The sequence below is a fragment of the Chenopodium album genome, chromosome 1 (genome assembly GCF_948465745.1).
Source record: "Chenopodium album chromosome 1, dcCheAlbu1.1, whole genome shotgun sequence".
NCBI classification, from domain to species: Eukaryota; Viridiplantae; Streptophyta; class Magnoliopsida; order Caryophyllales; family Amaranthaceae; genus Chenopodium; species Chenopodium album.
The window spans coordinates 40,559,645-40,584,635 of NC_137834.1; the positions used below are offsets into that span (position 1 = coordinate 40,559,645).

General features: G+C 44.3%; 1 protein-coding gene across 4 annotated transcripts; it reads right to left on the reverse strand.

The window, feature by feature from the left end:
- Positions 1 to 1,414: 1,414 nt before the first annotated feature.
- Positions 1,415 to 24,231, reverse strand: LOC145555535 (uncharacterized). 4 transcript variants are annotated; one of them, XM_081617280.1, is made up of 5 exons: positions 23,362 to 24,231; positions 21,886 to 22,041; positions 21,518 to 21,785; positions 12,445 to 12,465; positions 1,415 to 1,884 (listed from the first exon to the last, which is right to left on the reverse strand). In XM_081617280.1, the coding sequence occupies exons 2-5, from the start codon at positions 21,904 to 21,906 to the stop codon at positions 1,796 to 1,798; spliced, it is 399 nt and encodes a 132-aa protein (XP_081473406.1). In that variant the 5' UTR covers positions 21,907 to 22,041; positions 23,362 to 24,231; the 3' UTR covers positions 1,415 to 1,795. The 4 variants fall into 4 exon arrangements, 3 of the variants coding, with proteins under 3 accessions (XP_081473406.1, XP_081473412.1, XP_081473401.1); XM_081617286.1 differs by lacking the exon at positions 12,445 to 12,465; XR_014091504.1 differs by lacking the exons at positions 1,415 to 1,884; positions 12,445 to 12,465 and adding an exon at positions 16,127 to 18,873 and having other exon boundaries at positions 18,956 to 21,785.
- Between the last annotated feature and the right edge of the window lie 760 nt (positions 24,232 to 24,991).

Sequence of the window (24,991 nt, forward strand, 5' to 3'; positions counted from 1 at the left end):
TAGGTGCTCATGAGGACTCTCAAACTTTCCACCCGAGAATTGTTTCCTCTCAATCAAGGCAATCAAATTAGGCTTGATCTCGAAATTGTTGGCTTGAGTAGTAGGAGTTAGGATCCCACTTTGCGCTCTAAAAGCTTCGGGGGCCCCAAGACGACTCAAAGGCGTATTCTCTCCCATTTTAGAACCTTCTTTACTCTCAAACTTATAGGTTGAGAAAGGGTTGATTTCTGAACTCGAAGATGATTTAGGGCTATCTAATTCTTCACTTGAGGGTGAATAGGGTGGAGTATCTTCTAATTCTCTTACTCCTCTCGTTGGAGTGCGGGAATTTCTACTCCTTGCTCTTGCTTCTCTTCGAAGTAGGGACAAAGACCTCTCTAGCTCTGGATCGATGGGAATCAAAGATCTTGAGCGGGTTCGTCCTCTGTTCATACAACAAAGCTAAGAAGAACGTAAGCACTGACAAGTAACAAAAGTAGCAAACACTAACAAATAAAGGTGAGATAGTCTCAAACAAGCAATGAAATAGCAATGGAAACCGTCTCCCCGGCAACGGCGCCAATTTGACAAGGGAATAATCGTGTCGTTGAGCGACTACACCTAAATCAAATGAATTTATAACGCTCTACCGACCTAATACGTGTATAGGGTAAATAGAGGGGTCGAACCACAGGGAGAAATGCTTAAGCACTGCATTCATTACCTAGGGTCTAAGCTATCTCGGAACAAGAAGTGTGAATAACAAGAAGGTTAAACTAAGAACAAAATGGATTAAAATTAATATAGCTAGGCACCAAGGGAAATGGATAGGTGAAGTTGACGCTTGATCATGCAATAACAAAGTAGCATATCAATGGTAAACTAAACATGCACGAATACCGAAGTAAAGGGGTCCAATCTAACCGTCTTCCGGGGTTAATTGGTTTCTCCTAACATAGCCTCTATGTTTCCACATTAGAACCATATATTAGAAGGTGCAAACAAAGAATTATCGATAGTAATGAATCTCAACTAAGTCAACTTCCGTTACTTGTTAGTAAAGACTCGTCTTTGATCAACTAACAATGTGCACTTGCAAGAAAGACCAAAGAATATCAAGCATGCAAAGACTTTAATCACCATTAACATAACCCCAACATTATAAGCATGAACAATTAGCAACTACACCATCCCCACACCCTTGGCTAGGTGACTACTCACAAATCATATTGAAAACAATATCAATCATCAAATCAATAAGCATCAACATGATTAATAAGCAAAGAAGAACAATCAAAGCAAATAAGCAAAATCAAAAACAAAGGTAAAGAGAAAGAGTAAGAGATTGCTCATTAATTGAAGATGAAGGTCTACAAAGGATTGAACAAAACTCCTTCTTCAAAATCCAAGTTCATCAATGAAGAAAACCACACTTTCTCTCTCTACCAATGAAGACTAATAGTGTTTCTCTCTCTAGATTAAGCTAAAATGTAGAAAAATTAAAACTAAGTTAATCTAATCCTCCAAACGTTCTAAGATGGGACTTATATAGTCCGTACAGAGCCAGCTGATAAAAGGAGAGGTCCGACCGAACAAATGGGAAGGTTCGGCCGGACTACAGGGTAGGTTCGGCCGGACTACAGGGTAGGTTCGCCCGAACCATGGGTAGGTTCGGTCGAACCTCCCTGATCCTGGTCTGGTCGAACTCCTGTGGTTCGGCCACTCCTACAAAACTGCCAATTTTCATCTTGCCCCTGCCTCAACGTTCGGCCGAACCAGTGAGCAGGTTCGGCCACACCTTGGTTCGGCCACACCATCAGGAGGTTCGACCGAACCTCTTCTGAATCATGCTTCCTCTAGCTTCCCTTGAGCTTAGCTTCCTCCTCTTGAAAATCCCAATGGTTCCTACAAAGCATAAGCATGAAAATCACAATAAGAACAAAGTGGGAAGACTAAGAAAAGGGAGGATAAAGGAGAAAGAAAAGAGGAAGCAAAACTAAGTAAAAATGCTTAGAAAAGGGCCAAACAAGTGCAAATGAGGGGAGAATCCTTAGAGAAAAAGGATAAAAGAGTGGCATAAATGCCACTCATCACGCCTCAGTGACAGGGTAAAGTCGTATCCCCTAATAAAAAATAATTACCTAAATCACTAACTAAGGTAGATAGGGAAGTAGGGTCGAACTCCACAGGGAAACAAGTCTTTTTAATTCTAATTAATTATTATACTCTAAATTATCCAAGTAACCAATGTTTTTAAGTATGAATTCTATACTACGAAGAATAAGTTTAGGGAGAAAAGAATCAATAATAAGGAAACCTAGGGTCACAGGTTCACCAATAATTAATATTCCGGGATAGAACGAAGTAATTAATAATTAACAACACATAGATAACATGATTAACAGGCTCTCGCAATTTATTAATCAACATAGATCTAACAGGCTCTCGCAATTTACTAGACCTAAGTTCCTATTAAAAATAGCCTTTAATATTAAATCAACATCTGCTCGATTCATCAATTCAATATTGCTAAACATTCACAATCAAATTACATCTGCTCGATTCATAATCTAATTGCAAAGAATTACAACAATTCAATAGGAAATTATCATGCAATATCAACAATCAATAATAACAAACTATCCCTTCATATTAATTATGGATCCCCATAAACCCTAGAATTAAACTACTCACTAATCATCATAACTAAACCAATCAAGTAAATAATTAAAAACATAATCAAGAAAACAATTAAAATAGCTGAAATTAAAAAGGGAAGAAATTGTACCAAAGTAAATCTGGAATTAATGAAGGAATTAAGAGCAAAAGTTTAGAGAGAATTTAAGAGAGAGAAAAATACTAAGTAGAGAGAGAAAGTCTAAGAAAAGAGATCAGTAATTATTTCGTACAAAAACGTAGTTAAACCTTTCCTAAAACACGAATTAAAACTAAACTAATCAGACTCTAGGAAAAACACGCGCCCGATCGGGCTCGCCTTTTTTTACAACGCCTTCACTGATGTGCCGCGCCCGATCGAGCCTACGCTCACCCGATCGGGCGCGCCTCTCCCTTTAGAGTGTCTTTGCGCGCATCCGCCCGATCGGGCGTATGCTTGCCCGATCGGGCCCGGTCTTCTTTTTCGAGGCTTAGACTTCGATTGGGCTAGATTTCTCGGCCCAATCTATATTTCCTCTCGGGTCTCGAATACATGGTCCAAATGCCTCGTGATCCCAATTACCGAGCCCTTAATCACCGGCTCTCACCGATCTTGGGCTCCAAAAGTGGTCGTGTCCCTCTAGCTTCCGTAGTCGATCCAATAAAGCCCGGGAAAATGCTCCAAGAGTGCAATTTCCTGTAAAATACAACTAAAACTACAAAAACACTAGAACACACAAATTAGTAATAAAAGTGGCCCGAAAGAGCCAAAAACACTACTAATAACGACCACGGGACGGGGATAAAACACTATATAAACTAGACATATCACTCAGCTAAAAACTTGGTTGGGAGATTAGGGGATCTCAAGCTATTTTGCATCTGTTGGCCGGCCCCAAGCAAACAGCCAAGTTGAAGCCTTCAACAAACTCATCTCAGACGGCATTAAGAAGAAAATAGAAAGAGCCGGTGGCTTATGGGCAGAAGAAATCCATGTCCTATGGGCCATCCGGACAACAGCAAAAGGGGCAACCGGCGAAACCCCATTTCTCATGGTTTACGGTGCTGAAGCCGTCTTGCCCATCGAACATTACGAGCCGACTCTCAAAGTCATGCTATATGATGAAGAGGCAAACTGGGAAGCAATGCGCCTGGCATTAGACTCACTCCCGGAGCGCAGGGACAATGCCGCCTTGCGTCATAAGATTTACCGTCTGAGAATGACGAGAGCCTACAACAAAAAAGTACACAAGCGTCCTTTGAAAGTTGACGACTTAGTGTTACGAAAAATGGAGGCAACCGGTAGGGCCAATGAGCTGGGAAAGCTAACTCCAAATTGGGAAGGCCCCTACCGGATCTATGAGGAAGTGAGAGACGGCACCTACCGCCTGGAAACTCCAGACGGCAGGCGCCTGCCTAGAACTTGGAATGTAGACAATTTGAAAAAGTACTACTTCTGAGAATGTAAGTTTTTTGTAAACAGTCAGTCAATTAATAAAGATTCAGACTTGGTTTGCAAAATTGTTTTGTTGCTTTTTTATTATCCGCCTGGGTAATACTCAGACGGATTCTTCACTTACCTAACTAAGTTTGATACTTAGTTGGTTTGCTTGACCGCCTGGGTAATACTCAGATGGATCCTTTGTTTATTTACTTGAGTTTGATACTTGGTATGATTTAATAATTACCCGTCCGTCTGGGTAATACCCAGACAGGTTTTTTGGTTTAACCAACTAAGTTCGACACTTAGTGTAAATTAGCTGATTAAAAGCTAAGCACGAAAACGCTTAGTGGCTATACAACCGGTCCTAAACAAGACCAAAGGCTAAAATGGCCGGATGGTTGCTCATTTTATAAAATCGCCTGTCCCAACATGGACAAAGGCGTCCGGCGACACCCCTCCGGGTGCAATCGTCGTAGAGAACAGACTAATTGTCGGTTCTACGTACCCATGCAGACGACAAAAATTGAACGACCAAATTGGTCAACTCATAACCGTCTGACCAAAATGACCTATGAAGAACGATAAAGTTTCCAGATACCGGATGCCCAGAGGCATCAGTCGGTCACTGGCTGAAGTTCTCACTTAGGTTATTTATTCTAAAAATTGTACTTCCCACCCCAATTGGGGCAAAAGAGTTGTTCAATGGCTACGAAATCTCTACCAAGACGGACAAACTCCGTCTCGGTAGTGATTGGAGCGCCTGTTGGTGTACGGCTGTGCACTTGGTTTGGGGCAATCACTACTGTGATTGATTGACTTACAAACATATCATGCTCTTTGCAGCATCAGACGTTTTCAAGTCAATCAACCAACTCCACTTGAAACCAATCACACAGCCGTCCAGGGGCAAGGACAGCTAGACTATTGATTAGTTAGGCAAAAAATCGCCGCATGCTTTTGATAAGTTAGGCAAAAATGAAAAATTGAAATTCGCAAAATTGAAATTCAAACGCAAACGCAAGATGATCAAAACCGACTCAGTCGGCGCATTTCATAAAGTCCACCAAACCAAACGGTTGTGGTGGAATAAAGTGTTAACCGGACCCCGTCCGGGAGAAATGAGAAATTGTTAATTAACCCGGCTCCTTAGCCGGTAAATACAAATGTATTCGGCACGCAGGCCAGAAAAACAAGTTTTGGCCTACTGCCGCTGAATAAAAGAAAAAACAAAAAAACATAGATTGGCATACTGTCGCTGAAAAGTCACTTCTGGCCTGCAGGCAGCTCCTCCTGGTCCTCTTCCTCACCGTCTGAGGGAATCTCTTGCGCTTCACCCGGACCAGGTAGCTGAGGCACGAGGGGCACATTGTTGGCGTTAACCCAGGAGTCGAAGGACTCAGGCTCTGGCTCACCCCTCTCTCTCTCAAGTACACCACGTCCTCGGCGTACCTGTGAGCCAGTGCCCAGACGCCATAATCCGCGTTTGGGTACAAGGCAGCCCAGGCGATCTTCATTCGGGCGTCATTGTCAGCGTCACTTTCAGCAACTAGGCGGTTCTGCTCCGCCTCCAGGGTTGCTGCAAAGTTCTTCTGAGCTTGAGCAGCCTCCTTCTCTAGCTTCTCAACCTTGGTCTTCAGGTTGGTGTTCTCTTCAGAAACACCCTGAAGATTGCCAAGGTCCGTCTGGGCCTTCTTGAGCGCCTCATCAGCCTTTTTGGCGCTCTCATCCGCCTTCTTCCTGGCCTCCTCTGCCTTCTTCTAGGTCGTCTCAGCATCGCCCTCCCGCTGTTTGGCCGTCTCCAGATCCGCCTCCAGCTGCTGGATTCTAGACGCCTGTGTCATTATGATTGCTTTAGTTTCAAGTTCATTTACGATAGTGGAGTGTAAAGCAATATTGTCAGCGTCTATGGCGGACTTCTTGGCCCTTTTTACCTCTTCCCGTTTGCGGGAATAAGGACGTTTGAGCCCGTCTACCCGCACCATGGCCTGCAAAAAGAAGGCAGTATAAGTATTGCAGGCGGGATAAAACACTTGGAAAAAATAAAATTGAATTGACAAGTTTCCTACCTCAGCCAGAAGGGATAGAGAATGCGTTCCAGATTGAACGTCTCTATCCCAGGGATACTGTCTTTATCCCTCTTCCGGACGGCTTCCAGCATGGCCTTGGCATGCTTCTGGACGTCTGGCTAGCGGGGAGATTGATCTGCACCACAATCAATACGTGATGAGTGCGAAACTAAGGTAGCACCTATTTGTTGTCGACCGTCTGAAGATGACGTCTGTTGAGAATGGGATTTCACCCGCAAAGGCCACCCCAGCTCAAGCGGGGATTCAAAAGGGTTCTTACCTTCAGAGCCGGCCAAGCGGGAACCGCTTGCAGGCGTGGTGAACCCCACGGCTGCTGATAAGGGGTTGACGAGATCAAGGCACACGCTGCCGCCTATCTTCTCGTTTCGCCCCGCTATCTGCATCTGCTGATGCCCGGCTGAGGCGCCAGGAGTTGACGCGGAGGTGGATTTTTTTATTTTGTTGAGAATGGCGGGGGTATCCTCCCTAGCCCGTTTGAGTTGTTTCTCAAACGACTTTCCAACCTCTCCTCCCTGCAAAAATAACCAAAGTTAAGGTTAGCATCCGGGAAAAATAATTTTAAAAGATCAACTTATGAAAGGGTCAGGCGTTTGTTACCTTGGCTTTGACCTCAGCCGCAGCCTTTTCCGCAAGCGCCTTGCGGATGACTGTAGAGGACCGCTTGGGGGTTTTCTCCGTCTGCAACATGTTTAATGCTTCTTTTGCAAAAAGAAGGAAATTGGTCAATATCATAAATCAATTTCGATAGAAAAATACTACAGACGGATATAAACTCAGGCGCATACGTTTGGTAAACATGTGTCCTAGCCCGCAGGCGGCTAGGAAACACTCGTCCCTGAACCAGGCGGTTAGAGTGTACCACGCCCTCTAGCCGCCTGGGCTTCTGCTAAGATAATGCATACTAGCAAAAGCCTCCCAGCCGGGGTTAAGCCCCTGGAACTCGCAGGCGGCAACAAACCCCAGAATATTTGTCCAAGAGTTGGGGGTAAGTTGCCAGACTCCGAGGCCGTAGCCTCTCAAAATTTCCTTCACCGCCTGGTGAAGGGGGAAGAGAAGACCAGCTTTGAACGCCGCCTCAGAACAGCTGAAATAGCTGTTGGCATTATGTTCATCGTCCTCCCAGGCGACGGTGCCATTCTCAGGCGGCACCCGGATCCTATACCCGTCTCCTAGCGGGTGCATTTTAGTAAAATTCTTTAAGTTTTCCTCCATTTGGATCCGGTCCTTGGAGGAGACGTGGATGTTGAAGGGATCATCCTTCTCGTTCCACTTTTTCCTTTCTTCCTCCTCGCTATCCGGAAGCGAGGGTAAATCGTCACTGCTCTCAGAGGTAGAGGCGGAGCTGTCGCTCTCCGTCTCCTCCTCACTTTGACTCAAGGGGGCAGAGACGGCCTCGTCGCCGCCTTGGTCGCATTCCTCTAGGAAGGAATCAGCAGGAGTTAAAGGGGCGCGCGGAGGGGATCTCTCCAGAGCCGTCTGGTCTCCCTGACTAGACGTTTCTCCCTCAGGCGTTTGGCCGCCTGAGCCTTCGCTCTTGTAATTTGGATCAGTTGTCGTCTGCATTGTCCGAGCCATGGTGTCCTGCACAGACACGTAACTGGTCGGAATCCAAGGCAAAGGGTGGTCCCAACACCCCGAGACGGCACTCCCAGTCCTAGACTCAGCCGTCCCTGGTGACCGGCTGGACTCTAACCTAGGCTGTGCCGTGTGTGTTGGTGATGCATCCATTAATTGCAGGAAATATATACAAGCGGTGAAAAAAAAGAAAAAGAGCTAAGAGAGGCAGAGACAGTACCTTTTGAAGTGAAATCTGAAACTTGGCGGATCCGGCTGGGTCGGTGGAAAACGAGCTCTCTTGCTTGCGCCTGACTCAGACGAATGACTTCTTCTCTCTCAAAGTTCTCTCTTTAGAAAATTTTTGTAAACGTACAAAATCATGAGGGTAAAACGGCTATATATAGAGGGTAAATATGGGGGCATTTCCGTAATTTACCCGGAAGGTGAACGATTACTCTTTAATGGTAAAATTACCGCCAATAGGAGCGTGACAAGTGTCACAGATGCCACGTGGCGTGCCACGTCACATGTGTGAGGGGCAAATGTTTAGGGTAATTTTACCCCGCCACGTGGTCCAATCAGCGGATGACACGTGTCAGCCTTAGGCTGGCCCAAAGTGGACCAATCCCTGCTTGACACGTGTCACTCCAGAAAATAAGGGAAAAAGGCGGCCTTTAGGCCCAAATCCCGAGAAAGCCGCAAAACGACGCAGCCCACCAATGATTAGGGTTCAGTGACCTAATCAAGGGCACAAATCCCAAAGACCCTATAAATAAGGAGATCTCCTTCATTTTGAGGGCACGTTTTACCATTTATTACACTTGCATTCTCTCACATCAGAGAAACACCTGAGCTTGGAATCCGAGCAGATACCCACCTAAATTTCCGTCCTCTTTATTCCTTTTCAAGTTACTAACTTGACCGTTGGAGGCGGAGCTCCAACCACCCGGAGTCTCCGTTATTTTGCAGGTACAGCTCGGCCGGATCTGACTTCGTGTTGTAACTCTTCCGAGGGACAAAAACACCCAAAACAGCAATTACATGTGATCTATCACCATAAGATCTCGAACTGATGTCTCTTTGTTAAATGATGTCACTATTCTCCTTGGTTCTTCTGATACATAAAGAACTAACACAAGTATATCTGAAACACAAAAAAAATCACACTAAATACTAACTGATTTGGGTATTTTTATACCCGACCAAGTGGCCTAATCGGAGCCCGCCACGTGTCGCTGGTACAGGTGCCACCTGGACCTTTGAGATGGTGACACGTGGTAGGCAGACATCCCTTTGATTTGGGATGTTTGATGATCCAGAATGGACCATTAGGAGGGTTACAATCTATCACCCTAAGAGGCGCCCAAATAGCCTTTTAGGATCAGTGACACGTGTCACTCGGATATCGCTTTTGAAATAGCGGCCTTCAAGGGCCCAAACCTTGAGGCGCCGTTTTGCGGCGTGCCCTAATCCCTAGGTGACCAGACCCTAGGGAGGGCACACTTTCCCAAAAGACCCTATAAATAGGGACAATTCCCTCATTTGAGGACAGAATATACAGAACACGAGACAACACGTCACATCTACATTTATTACAGAGCTGTCGTTTTCAGGAAACAGACAGTACCTTACCCGAGCTTGGAATCCGAACAGATAACCTTATTTCCGCACATTTTACTCTGAATAATTTACTAACTTAATCTTCGGAAGCGGACCACCGACCATCCGGCGGTCCGTTTGCTTTACAGGTACATGCGCCCCATGCTGGATCCAGTCTTAGTGTCGTAACTCTCCCGAGGGACAAAAACCCCCAAAACATTTGGCGCCGTCTGTACCAGTCGCCTGCTTTACCTTACATGCAGCCTGCCCTCTTTGGAGGCCAGGAAGCGTACGGCTATCAGCCGATGGATTGGCAGCTCAGGCTGCAACACCTTGGAGATCTACCCTCTGCTTTCTCCAGGGAAATAACCGAAGCCGAACAGCCGGCCAAGGTTAAAAATGTTTTGGTTGGAACCTATGATGGGACCTCCAACCCGGAAGACCACCTGCTAGCATACACCCACCTCATGTATTTACAAGGGTTGGATGATGCCGCATGGTATCGCTTTATCCAGCCACCCTGAAGGGCATAGCCCAACAGTGGTTCGGCAATCTGCCGGCTGGTTGTATTAATAGCTTCAAGACGCTTGCGTTCTTGTTTGCTTCGAACTTCTCTATGAACATCCCTGCCAAAAAGACAAGCCTCGAATTGGGCAATGTACAATAGGGAGATAGAGAAGGCCTGCGTTCCTATGTCAGACGGTTCAATTTGGTAAGAATCCGGATTCATGGGTTGTCTGATGAGGTCGCCTTCACATACTTCTTTAAGGGTCTGAAGGACGGGTCTACTTTCAAGTATGAACTCGTCTGCAAACAAATTTTCACTATGTAGGGAGAATTACGAGAGGCGGAATCCTATATACAGGCGACCGAACTCTGCTTTTCCAATAAGCAGTCGGACCCTAAGAAGTCCGAGCGACAGAAGGAGAGTCGGCCTGCTCAGCCGGCTCCTAAGCCAGAAGAGAGCAAAAAGAAAAAACAAATCTGGGCCATTGATAACTCTGATCAACCGGCCTAGAAGAAGAAAAAAGAGTGGAAACCGTACGTTCCAAGGTACGAGTTCCACAAGGACTGCTGCTCCATCCTCTAGGAAATCAAGGATCGGCTGACTCTCGAGAAGCCGACCCCTATGAAAGGTTCCGCTGAAAATCGGAACAAAAGCAAACATTGCCATTTCCATGAGGATGTCGGCCATGACACGAACGACTGCTTCAGTCTCAAGAGGGAGCTTGACTGTCTGGCCGACAAGGGACAGCTGAAGTCCTATGTGAAGTCCATAGTGACTTCCAAGACAAATCCGGGGCAGTCCAAGAAGAAGACTCCCCAGCCTGCTATTAGTGCCGAAACCGATGAAGATCCGGTATATACAATAGCAGGCGGATTTTCCGGGGATGGCCCGACCATTTGGGGCACCAAGGACCATCTGAGAAAGATGGTCAACTCTGTTGAAGAAGGAGAGGCGGCAGGCACATCCGCCTTCCCTAAAGTTGTCATCACCGAGCAGGACAGAGGCAAAGTCCGTCGGCCGCATGATGACCCTGTGGTCATTGAATGCAAGGTGGCCAACAAACTGGTTGGTCGAATTTTGATTGACACAGGCAGCTCCTCGGACCTCATCAGCCTCAAATGCTTATCCAATCTCAAATACAAACCGGATAGCATGATGGAGGTCTCTCACACCCTTGTTGGGTTTGGGGGAGGACTTGTGCACCCAGTCAGACTAATTGACTTACCCGTCCGCCTGGGGAACAGGGGAGACGGTCGGCACATGACCATCTGTTTCCTAGTGGTTGAAAATCTCACAGATTACAACCTCATTTTTGGCCGACCCACTCTAAATGAGTGTAAGGCCGTCATCATTCCTTCTCTCATGCTGCTTAAGTATGAGAAGGATGATGGAACAGTCGATTCCCTCAATGGGGACCAGAAGACGGCTCGAGAGTGTTATCTCTCGAACGTCAAGCCCGCGGCCGCAGCATATGGCCAGGGCAAGCAGACAATCGACCTTGACGATGTCGAGGAAGAACAGTCGGCCCCACCAGCCGGTAAGAAAATAAAGACTGATCAGCTGGTGGTGGTCAAAAAAGAAAAACAATAGCAATCACCGACCGGGGAACGGTCAGATGATCTTTGTCCCCAGCCTGCTGGCGAACACATTGATATCACTCTAAATGACAGTCACCTAGAGCGGACGGTTAAGGTGGGGACGGTCGCATTTGCCAAGCTAGGTGAGAGCCTGCACCAGCTGTTGAGAGAATTCAAAGACATCTTTGCCTTTGAAGTGGAAGAGATGCCAGGCATCAGCCCGGATCTCGTTGTCCACAAACTCGCCGTGGATCCTAAAAAGAAGCCCATTCGGCAAAAGAAAAGAAACCACGGTGAGGAAAGAAGTCAAGCGGCAGCCGCCGAAGTAAAAAAGTTGTTAGACGCTGTAGGCGTCGCTCGAAGTGCGCCTACGTAAAAAGCATGTTGTGAATATGCTTGGCACTCATAGGAAGTGGGAATTGACATTACGATTAGGGACAACGATTGGGGACAAATAAAGTAGGGAGCCGCCAACAAGTTTTTAAGGAACTTGTAAACCGTTCACGGATCATAAAAAGGCAACCACGATAAGGGACAACGATAGGCAACAACGATTGACCCGTGAAGGTTACACCCCATTCATAATCCATGAGATTACTAACTCCATATGGTTCGGAACCACGAAAGGAGGATCAGGGATGATGGTACAAAGTGAGTCATGGAGTCACATTCGCCCGTATTGGCCTCTACTCGATTCTTATAGTGAAAAGAGATTCCTGTGATCTCAAAGGCATACAAACAACAATTCAATTCGCTCCAAACTGTTATTTAACTAAATTGGTTTAAGATTAATGCACACATAATTCTAAAAATTTGGTGATCACTTGATTAAACAACAAGATTAAAAGGAACCTAAACCGGTTGTCCAAATTATCTTATAAGGCGTGATTCTCAATTACATATTCCCTTTAAACATGCAATATGGTGATCAAAATAAATAATAGAATCAACATTAATATAAAAACCAATTTAATCATAATTCCAACAACATATAAATAGTTAGAAAAATAATAATAATAAAAAGAGCATGATCCTTACTTTGAATCTGTTTGTTTGCAACTACAAAATAATAAACGAGTTAGTAACTTCAAGGAAATAATAAAACAATAACTAAATTAAATCAAATAAAATATGGTTGATTTTGGGGCCAAACCCTCAAACGATTCTACCTTTCACGCCTTGGCTTAAGGACAGAACCTCGAGTAAAATATGGACTCCTTTGAGTGCTTGAAGAAGGAATTTTGAAGTGAAAAGGGTAGGCTAGTGTTTAGGTTAATAGCATAGAAGAGAGAAAATAAGAATCATAGAATTCTGGTTGCCCCGTACATCAGAAATGAGGGGGTATTTATAGGGAAAATGTGCTGAGGGAGCACACGGAACCCTAAAATGATAAAAACACTAAAAAAGTATCCCGTGACACGGTCAGACTGTACCGTGACACGGTCAGACTGTACCGTCAGACGGTACACTTTACCCTGACACGGCACAGTTTTGGAGTGACGCGGGAAATTTTCGGAAAACGGAACGAAAAACGCGTTAAGGGTTTACGCGGAAAGGACACGGAACATCCCGTGTCACGGCAGACATCCCGTGTCACGGGAAGTCCCACCGTCAGACGGGAATGGTTCCCGTGACACGGTCAGACTGTACCGTGACACGGTCAGTTCCAGTCCATTTTTCCGTCTAAATTCATTTTTAACCCTAATTTCTTTCGGCTTTTTAAGTGCCGATTGATAATTTCGGGCTTTTTTCTGACTTTTATTATTCGGGCTAAAATAAGAAAATAATAAAATAAAAATAAATAAAATGTTTGGGCCAAAAATAAAAAAATAATAAAATAAAAAGGTTTGGGCTTAAAATTAATTAACAAGCTTGGGCTAAAATTAAAATTATGCTTTTACCAAACATCAAGACTAATCCATGGACCTTTCAAAGGTATGAATTTAATAAAATACGATTTTTCAAGCACTCTCGGGATTAAATACTAAACCCGACCAACAGTGGCGGTGAAAGGTTATTTATCATCGGGTTTGGTTTTGGGGAGACATTTTTAGGTGTCTACAGACACCAAGTTCATTCGGCCATGCAATTTCCCTGAGTGGGTAGCTAACGTTGTGTTAGTAAAGAAGCCGAATGGAACTTGGCGCATGTGTGTTGACTACACAGACCTCAACAAGGCATGTCCAAAGGATCGACAGTCTGGTCGATTCAACAACCGGACATGCCCTGATGAGTTTTATGGACGCCTATTCAGGTTTCCATCAGATCCCCCTGTGGAAAAAAGATCAAGAAAAGACGGCATTCGTCACTGATCAGGGGTTGTTCTGTTATACGGTGATGCCGTTTGGTTTGAAGAATGCGCCCGCCTGCTACTTTCCAACGAATGATTAATACGGTCTTCATTAATCAAATTGGAAGGAATGTAGAGGCGTACATTGACGACATGATAGTCAAATCCAAACAACAGGCGGATCATCTTACGGATCTCCGAGAAACATTCGCCACACTCAGGTGGCACAAGGTCATGCTAAACCCAAAAAAGTGTGTCTTTGGTGTTGAGTCTGGGAAGTTTCTCGGATTTTTGATTGACCAAAGGGGAATAGAGGCCAACCCTGAGAAAATACAAGCGGTAATCAACATGCAGTCGCCCCGTATTGTGAAGGAAGTGCAAAAGTTAACAAGTTGTCTGGCGGCCTTGGGGAGATTCCTCAGTTGGTCAGGTGACAAGTGTCTCTACTTCTTCCAGGCAATAAAAAAGAAGACCAACTTTGAATGGCAGGATGATGCAGAGGCGGCCTTTCAAAAGCTGAAAACTCATCTGCACTCTTTGCCGAGGCTTGTTAGCCTTTTGCCCAAAGAGAAGCTCTTCATGTATTTAGCTGTCTCCGATCCTGCCCTCAGTGCCGTTCTCTTAGCTGAAAGAGACGACATCCAGCTCCCGGTGTATTTCATTAGCCACGTTCTTAGGAACGTAGAGCTTCGGAACCCCATGGTTGAAAATTTTGGCCTTGCCCTTTACATGGCCATCAAGAAGCTAAAACCTTACTTCTTGGCGCATGCGGTAGAAGTCTATACTGACAAACCGATCAAGCGGCCACTCATAACCTTGGAGTCTTCTGGACAAATGCTTAAATGGGCGATTGAAATGCAAGGATTGGAAATCACTTACGAACCAAGGAAGGCAATAAAGGGGCAAGCATTCGCCGACTTTATTGTTGAGATGACAAGGCCGGTTGCACCGGACAATACTAACCAGGTTTGGAAAGTGTATGTGGACGGGAGCTCCACTACGAACGGTTGTGGTGCATGGATTATCTGGCAATCTCCTGAGGAAGATAAGTACAAATATGCATTGCGGTTCAAGTTCCAGGTCTCTAACAATGAGGCTGAATATGAGGCCCTGCTAGCCGGCATTCGGTATTGCAAGGCGGCAGGGGCAAAGAAAATTGACGCCTGCTCTTATTCCCAATTGGTCGTACTCCAGGTAAATGGAACGTACGAGGCCACTCATCCGGCCATGATAAAATATTTGCAGGCGGTCAAAAATGAAGTCGGGACACTTGAGGAGTTTCATCTAAGTCAAGTGCCCAGGTCTTCAAACAATCAGGCGGATGCTCTGTCAAAACTAGCATCATCCGCCTCCTGTGAAACGCCTTGGTCAGTTTTCTGGGAGGTCATGGAAAATAGAAGTATATCTAATGAAGACCCCATTGGAATTCTTGACCGAAGCTCAACCTGGATGGACAGCATCCGAGCCTACCTTGCCGAAGGCACGCTCCCTGATTCACCCCAGGAGGCGGCTGTTCTGAAGAAGAAAGTGGCAAACATTGAGCTGAGACAAGGAGAACTCTTCAAAACTGGTTTTTTGAAACCTCTGTTGAAGTGTGTTACACCAGAGAAGGGTAAAGAAGTCCTCGAATATTTTCATGCGGGTTTCTGCGCCTCCCATATAGGCGGCAGGTCCTTAGCTGCCTAGGCTAAGCGGCTCTATTTCTGGCCAACTCTAGAGTCGGATGCAATGGAAATGGTCAAAAAATGTGACAAGTGCCAAAAGTTTGGCAAGCTCATCCATCGTCCGCCCACAGACCTAACGGCCATCAACAGCCCAATACCCTTTGCCAAATGGGGCATGGACATACTTGGGCCTTACACAGCAGCCCAAGGCGGTAAGCGCTACACATTGGTAGCTGTGGATTACTTTACCAAATGGGTAGAGGCGGAGGCGGTCAAAAACATCAAGACTAAAGATGTCATCTCCTTCATATGGAGGAATGTTATCACTCGTTTCGGGGTGCCTATGTCTATGGTTTTTGACAACGGACCTCAGTTTGAGACGCCTCAGCTCAAGACTTGGTTGGGAGACCAAGGGGTCTCAAGTTTCTTTGCATCAGTCGGCCGGCCCCAAGCAAACGGCCAGGTCAAAGCCTTCAACAAGTTAATCTCAGACGGGATCAAAAAGAAAATAGAGATAGCTGGTGGCCTTTGGGCGGATGAATTACCACACGTCCTTTGGGCCATCAGAACAACCACAAAAGGGGCAACTGGAGAATCCCCATTCCTCATGGTGTATGGTGCAGAAGTTGTCCTGCCCATCGAACACTATGAGCCGACTCTTCGAATCATGTTGTATGACGAAGAGGCAAACTGGGAGGCCATGCGGCTAGCATTGGACTCACTTCCAGAGCGTAGGGGCAATGTTGCCCTACGCCATGAGATTTACCGTCTGAGAATGACTCGGGCCTACAACAAAAGAGTACACAAGCATCCTCTCAAAGTGGTGGACTTTGTGCTACGGAAAATGGAGGCAGTCGGTAGGGCGAATGAGCAGGGAAAGCTAACCCCAAATTAGGAAGGCCCCTACCGAATCTATGATGAAGTAAGAGACGACACCTATCGACTGGAAGAACCAGACGGTAGGCGGGTGCCTAGAACTTGGAATGTAGACAACTTAAAAAAGTACTACTTCTAAGAATTTTTGTAAATATTTCAAAGTTTTGATTAATGAGAATATGTCTTCATTTCCCATTTTTTGCTAATTTTTGTAAATTATGCTAGCGTCGCCTGTACAAAGTACAGACGACCACCCTATTTTTAAACATTTGTCCCAACAGCAGACGCCCCATTCCGTTTGAAGGAGCCGACTGCACCAAAGCAGTCGACCCTACTAATTTATTTTTAAGTTAAGTCCAACACTTAATGGCTATTTGCCATTTTTATAGAGGCCAATGGCTGGATATTAATAAAACAATAGAGGCCGACGGCCACAGTCTGCTCCAACATGAGTATGACCGTCTGCTCTAACATGAGTTAGATAACCGACGACGTCCATTCGGGCGAATTTGTCGAGGAGAAGCATCTCCCATTTGGGTGGCACGTTGCTCAACTAATACATCAAACGGCCCTACCGAATGCTAACAACGCATCCGCGGTTGTTTGAATAAATCAAAAGTGAAATCTATAAGGTTGAAAGTCTTTCGAATTGTTCTAGTACAATTGGAAAGAGGTCACTGTTTCATGATTAGAGGATATCAAAGCATAAGGCCGGATGCGCTTGTTTTTGCTCTAGGGCAAGGCAGGCGGAGAACTCTTTTTCAATAAAAAAATCTAGGTCCAAAAACTTTGCATTATACGTATACAAGGCTTATGGCCGAATGCGCCTGCTTCGCGTTGGGGCAAACCAGGCGAAATACTTTCTCATAACAAAAAAGTTAAGTTAAAACTTAGCATCTTATTTTAACGAGGCCTATGGCCGAATGAAATTAAAGAATCGACTGCTCTGCATGGCCGTCTGTCGCTTGGTTTGGGGCAATCACCCTAGTGATTGATTGACTTAGAAACCATGCATACTCTTCTAAGTATCAATAATTTCTAAGTCAATCAATCCAATCAACCGAAACCAATCGACATCCGTCCAGGGGCAAGAACATTCGCATACTATATGGGCTAAAATACTTATCTAAAATTCTATGCATAAAAATAAGCTTTGAAAATTCTTAAAGCATGCATAAACACCAATATAAATAAAACCGGCCAAATGACCGAATGCTTCATAAGAATTAACAACCGTCAAAATTGATGACTGAAAAAGTGTTAACTAGCTAAGCCAGGAGAATGGTTGAGTTACCCAACCCCTTGGTCGGTAAAGATACATTTTTTACTCGGCACACAGGCCGGAATATCAAACACATGGCCATTCGGCCGCAGAAAGACAGAGCTTAAAGATCAGGGGAGCTTCTCAACATCGGCATCCGCCTTGTCCACCGGCGCATGCTCTCTAGTTTCCGCATCCTCCTCCTGATCATCCTCCTCCTCGTCCCCAGACGACGAGCAGCCAGAAGAGCTGGACTCCCCCAAGGCACCCTTGACAGTCGCCTCCTTCTCGGCCGCCTCTTGAGCTTCTCTGAGGAGACGGGCATTGAACTTGTCATTAGCCTTATCAAACTAGACCTTCCAAATTTGATAATCGGCAGACAACTAAGCAGCCGCCCAGGCCGCACGCATGATGACTTCGTTATCATCCATCATTTGTTTGACCAGGGCTTGTTTCTCCTCCTCCATCAAGGACCTATACTTGGTTCGGAGTTGGTTCTCCTGGTTGCTCAGCCGCCCTCTGAGTCTCTTAACTGTCGCCTCCAGGCTAGCCGCTTTGGACTCCGCCTCCTTGAGGTTGTCCAACTTCTCGTTAAGGCCCTTGACCTAGTCCTAAAGCTCCTTCACTCGCTACTTGGCTGCTTCAAAGTTCTGCTGAACTTGCAGGTTGGCAGACGCCTGGGAATACAACATATCAAGTGTCAGAATCTCATTTTGAGCAATCTCAAACTGAGCTTTGTCCAGAGTAGAGGCGGCCCGAGCATTCGCTGCCTTTACCTCCCTGGTCTTCTCATTAAGGGGCCCTTTAAGACCACTCACGCGCAGCATAGCCTGCGGGCGTCCAAACCAAAGAAAATTGTCAGTAAGCATTCGAAAAAAATATGTATATTAATCAAGTTGTAAGAAATTGTACTTCACAAAGAAGCACCAGAATGCCAACCAAGTCCATGGTGCCGACTCCTCTGACGGCCGCCTTGTCCTCAGGATCAAGCGTCCTGAGCATCCGTCTGGCCATCTGGAGGACAGTTGGCCTTGCTGGGGCATCTATCAAACAAATACAGCTAAGTCAAGATTGAATATAATGGCCTTTATAAAGTGCATGATCGAATGGTCGGATGGCTTACCTCCTTCTTCGCCGGCAGCTTTGCTGCCGCCTGCTGTGCCGCCAGCAGTGGTGAGTGGCGTTTTGCCACTCTTCGACGCTCGTTGAAAAGCGTCCGGCTTTAATGGAGTTTTGGTGGGGGAAGAGGCGCCTGTCCCTTTCTTAGCGGGCTTGGTGGCGACGTGTTTCCTCCGGTTCTAGGAAACGTCGCCAGCCGACTGCTTTCGTAGCTTGGGGTCCGGCTGAGAAGAGGGGGTAGGCTTTGATGAGACACTCTGAAAAGAGTTCCAAGCGTGAGTCTCATAAATAGAATATGTGAACACATTTCATTAAGCTTAACCTTTGCAGACTCGTTACCTTAGGAGTGCCGCCTAGTGGCTGCTCATCCGCCTGTTTTATGTTTGAGCGGTAGAAGGTGGCTGAGAGGGCTGGTTTCTTGTGGGCAGGAAACTTTGACATTGCCTTATCTGCAACAAGAAACCAAGTGTTAGCAAAGAAACAAATAATCATAAGCAAGCAAAGGTAATAATATCATGCGGCCAGCTACCTCTCGGCATCTCAGTACTAGCCCGCATGCGGCCAAGTACATCCCGTCCGAGAGCCACTCGAATCGGGGAATATAGCTCTGGGGGGTGACCTTCTTAACCCCCGTCTCTTTGTTTGTCCGGACGGCTACAGTAAAGAGGCCCCGGTCAAAGATCTCCTCTTGGGCCCGCCTGGGAACAGGCAGAAGAGCCTTTTTTCCAGCCAAGAGGCGAGGATACTGAGTCCAGCAGTTGTACCGCCTGTTCCTTTGGGCGTCAGGGGAAGAGACTATGTAAAACTTGGTTCGCCAGTCCTTCCACTTGTTCTCTTTCCCCAGCGTCATCATGTACCGGGTATGGCTGGTCAAAGTAAACCAACCGATGCAACTTGGATTGGGCGTTCTGCTCAGATAGTGCATATGAGCAAACGCCTCGAAGCTGGGATCCAGCTCCAGCATTTCGCAAGCGGCAACGTAGCCCAAGATATTTACCCAAGAGTTGGGGGCTAGTTGCCAGATACCCAGTTGGTATCCGTCCAAGATCTTCTCCACGACCGGATGGAGAGGAAAGCGAAGTCCTGCCTGGATGGCTGCCTCATAGCAGCCGAAGCACTGGTCACCATAAACAACCATTTCAGGCCAGGTGACCATGTCTACAGCATCCGGCACGGACAGAAGAAAGTCATGTCCCATGACATGGGCAGAGAGAAATTTGGGAAGATCATCCGTCATGATCTTCCGCTTGCCTTCTGGAACGTGCAGATAGTAGGGCGCACGTTCATGCCGCCTGGAAGCAGACGGCTCTGCCCAGCCCTCTCCCTTCTCAACGGAGAGGGACTCTCTGGCAGCTTTTAAGTTTGACTGCGCCTCCTCTGAGTTAAGGGGGACGCAGTTGGAAGATGATGACGCCAAGTCATCAGAACTCTCTTCGGAGCTAGGGGACTGCCGCCTGTTGCCAGCAGTGTCCTCCCCCAGCTCATCATCCGGCATCGATCCACTCGGCTCGGGGTTCTCAAATTCCTTGTCGCACTCCTCCAAAAATGAGTCATTTGGAGTGCTGATAGTGCTAGGCGGGTCTCTGCTAACCTCAAAGACAGGCACCCTACTGGAACCATCAGAATTGACAGTCTCACTGTCCGAATGGTAAAAAGAACCATCTGCTCTATATCTCCTTGTCGTTTGCTTTGTTCTGGCCATCGTGGCCTGCAGAGGCACGGACACTGTCGGATTTGGAGATATACTTAAAGCAAAGTTCTCAAACGAGCATTCGGCACTCTTAGTTCTAGATTCAGCCGTCCCCGGTGACCGGCTGATCGCTAACCTAGGTCGTGCCGGGTGCGTTTGGGAAACCATTTCGATAAAGAAAAATGCAAAAAATAAGTAAAAAGGGATCAGGTGGTTACCTTAGGAGAAGGTAACGAGAGTCGTCGGTCTTAGGCGCTTGATGGAGCAGGCGAAGTAAGGGGGTCGGCTGTCGAATGCTCTGGAAGGTCAAAGTCCTTGAAAGTCAGAAGATTCAAGATTATTCACGCAAATGTGAATCCAAAAGGAAGTCAAACCTTTCTATTTATAGGGGGTGAAAACTTGGGGTTAAAACCCTAAATTCTCCCAACAGTAAAAAGTAATGACTCGGCCAATCAGAGGCTGACACTTGTCACAGGTGTCATGTGCGATGCACGTGACCCCTATAAGGGGCAAATGATTTGGGTATTTTTATACCCGGCCAAGTGGCCCAATCGGAGCCCGCCACGTGTCGCTGGTAGAGGTGCCACCTGGACCTTTGAGATGGTGACACGTGGTAGGCAGACATCCCTTTGATTTGGGATGTTTTAGGAGGGCGACACCTGTCACCCTAAGAGGCGCCCAAATAGCCTTTTAGGATCAGTGACACGTGTCACTCAGATATCGCTTCTGAAATGGCGGCCTTCAAGGGCCCAAACCTTGAGGCGTCGTTTTGCGGCGTGCCCTAATCCCTAGGTCACCAGACACTAGGGAGGGCACACTTTCCCAAAAGACCCTATAAATAGGGACAATTCCCTCATTTGAGGGCAGAATATACAGAACACGAGACAACACGTCACATCTAAATTTATTACAGAGTTGTCGTTTTCAGGAAACAGACAGTACCTTACCCGAGCTTGGAATCCGAGCAGATAACCTTATTTCCGCACGTTTTACTCCGAAAACTTTACTAACTTAATCTTCGGAGGCGGACCACTGACCATCCGGCGGTCCGTTTTCTTTGCAGGTACAGGCGCCCCTTGCTGGATCCAGTCTTAGTGTCGTAACTCTCCCGAGGGACAAAAACCCCCGAAACACTAACATTTTGTATTATGCCACTTTGATGTATTTGACAAATTATATGGTTGTATATGTAATTCATATAATATGTTTACCATGTCTATCATCATCAATAGGGATGCTTGGAATAGAAGCAAGTGTTTGATATCTGGGGTAAATTGATTCTCCTTTAGGATCCAAAAATCGGATGACAGTCTTTCTTCCTAATGACAAATGAAATGGAATGTCATCTTCTTTAGCCCTCCATTGTGCATCCAAGTTCCTTACTACAACATCAGCAATCTCATAGTTTCCTCTGAAACTAATAACATCCGAGTATGCCAGAATCTGGTCACCAAAAAGTGTCATCATCATCCGGTTATTCTGTAACAAGTAAGAATTTGTTAATTTTTTAAGTGCTTTCATCAATTTGTGCAAATTGAATGTTGAGTTTCAAAATGTATGTAGAATTAAATTGATATACCTTGTCATCTTCGAAAAACATACACTGATATCGTGTATTTTTTTTCTGATGTTTGTGGACGACCCTTCTCTGCAACCCTTACTTTGACGTTGAAATTTTTTGTAGTTGTATCGATTTCATCTAGGAATTTCCATTGTGGCGCCATGAAGATATTCTCTGTTTGATAATTTTGAAATAACTAAATATTATGATCAAAGACCTGTTTAAATGATACAAACCTGTCTCATACTGCATGCCTTAAGTAAAAGAGTTTTTGTTCAAGTTTATGCATGCAAAATGTTTGAAATATAAATAGTACCAGTCTGTTGTTTTAATTGTACAAAATATCTAATCTATATGATTTTAAAATCATTTTGCATGCTTTTACCTGAATTTTTTTTTAAAAAAAAAAAATCAAAGATAATTATGCATGCATCATGTACAAATTCAGAATACACTTCTATAGCTAATCTTGTAAGTTTTTTTTTTTTTTGTTTTAAATGTATAAGTAACACATTGCATGTATGAAATGGATGTTTTGAAAATTTTAATTAGCAATTGCTATGCATGCAGAATGTTAGAAATGAAAAATAACATCAGTCTTATGCTCATACTGTACAACATCTAATATGTATGATTCATAAATCAGTTTGCATACCTTAAACCGATGTTCAAAATACATAAATGAAAGATGATTGTGCATGCATCTGTAAATAATTAAAATACACTTTTTATTATGCAAATTCCCTAATATTATGAAGGTAAAACAGAGAACACGCAGTCCTGAAAGCAACAAATATAGAGCACAAATTAGCCCAGTCCTAATCAATTTCTAAACTAACTATAAACAGTTCCTGCTGTCTTAGTCCACAAAGATATGAATAAATAGTTCTATCCCACAGCTAATCTATAAGGATATAGGCTGAATTCAAATCCATCAAACTAATTTTGAAGATGAAAACCAAGCAAGGCAGAATCTAAAAATCATGTTTTCAAGATCGTTTATGTAGATGTTCTGTCACGCAAGCCACCATCATCAGGAAAATAAACCAGATTTTTATGAGGTTGGTTCTTACATAATGTGTCCTGTTTCAATTGAAATGGGAGTCTAAGACATGACATAATAGCACAGGTTATAGATCAATTAATTAAAAACTATAAATCGAACAGTCTAATTAACCTTACAGAGTTAATGACAGTCAATAACATGCTTCAATCTTACGTATAAGTTTGGCCTTTTCTAGTTTTTTTTATATATTTTATAGTGCACACAAACTTCTTGTAATTAATTTCCTGAGGGAAAATGTATAGTGATGTAATTACCAAAAAAGAAAAGAACTTACTGCTTAGTTAAAAGAAAAATAACCAAATAAGCATACATATGAAATTGAAAGCTCTAACATAATCAAAGATAAGATTAACACAATAACTATTGTATACACATTGTAATACCATATAAATTATCGGTTAAAAACAATGATCGGATAAAATGCATACCATAAAAACTTTAGCACCAGAATTAAAGAGCATTAATGACCATCTTTCTCTCAGTCGGACCCGTAATCTCAACCCTCCTATCAGCAACCGCAGGAGGTGGTGCAGCACACACCTAATCACCTTCCCTGATCATCCTAGTCGTAGGATCGAACCCCGGTAACGCCCCGCTATTATACTTAGCGGTAGCCTCCTTCCTACACTCCATAGCATACTTAATATGGCTCCTAAACTCCCTTTGTAATTCAGCAACAAATTGCAAGGCATCCTTAGACAAGATTTTTGCAAACTCGTCGTCGTACCTTCACAATTAAAACTCAACAATTAAAACAATTAAAATTCAACAATTAAAACTCAATTCACAATAAAATTACCATCAAAATTAAACAATTCATCAGCCAAAACAGATAAAATCATCAACCGATAATAATTCCGTAAACAGAAACATCATCAAGAAATTAATTATCCAAAATGTGACAAATTAAAAGAAGAAATTCAAGATCTGTGAGTTTAAAGCCTAAATCTTCAAACAAAAAATTATCAAACATTTGACATAAATGCATGAAAAAAAGGAGAAAGAAAGAGGCAAAACCCAAGGAGGAGTATCGTTGCTGCTTTGCAGAGATCTGGCGGATTATCGGCGTCGACTTTCTTCAGATTGTCACTCTTCTGCACAATTGAGCTTAATCCACAGAGAAGATCCTTAATCCTTCTTCCCTTCTTCAATTGAGTGAGGAGAAAATCATATATCCACATAGAGGAAATAAAAATGGAAGAGATTGAGTGAGGAGAAGAGAGAGATTGAGTGAAATGAGAGAGGAAGAGGGTGAAATGTGACGGCTAAGGAAGAGAGTGAAATGTGTGAATATGGGGTATGACGGCTAAGGACTACTTCAGGGGAGTGAAATGTGAAACCCTAATTATATAATGGGCCTTTCTTATCAGTTGGACCATATTCACACATTTGTAACGGACACTATCTTGTCCGTTACAACTAATACATATTCGTAACGGGCACTATCTTGTCCGTTACAAATAACATAGTTTTTGTAACGGGCAACATAGTGCCCGTTACGAATAATATATTTTTGTAACGGAATGTTATTTTGACCGTTACGAATATGTTTATTGTAATGGGCATAGCTTTGCCCGTTACAAATAGCCCGTTACGAATGATGATTTTTCCACTAGTGTGATTTAATTGATTTATTGATATTATAATATAGAAATCATGTCTAGGTTGTTATTTTGATTCCTAGTATCATGTTAGGATGTTTTTCTTAATTTGATGTTTAGAATGACAACAATAAGTTCCTAGTATCATGTTTAGGGTAAAGAATATAATGTCAATTATGATTTCTATGATGCCTTTTATTGTCTTTCCTAATATTCATGTTAGTATCATGTTAGGGCTATATATTTGATCTTTATTGTTTAGTGACATGCTAGGGTTTGTTATTAATCTTGTTAGTATCATGCCTAGGATCTTGATATTATTATGCTTTAACATGAATGATTATGATTATGATTATGGTTATTATTATTAATTTTTTATGATTTTTATTATGTTGCTTGATGATTATTATTGTTATTGCTTGATCACACCTTTTATGCATGTTTAAAGGGAATTGGT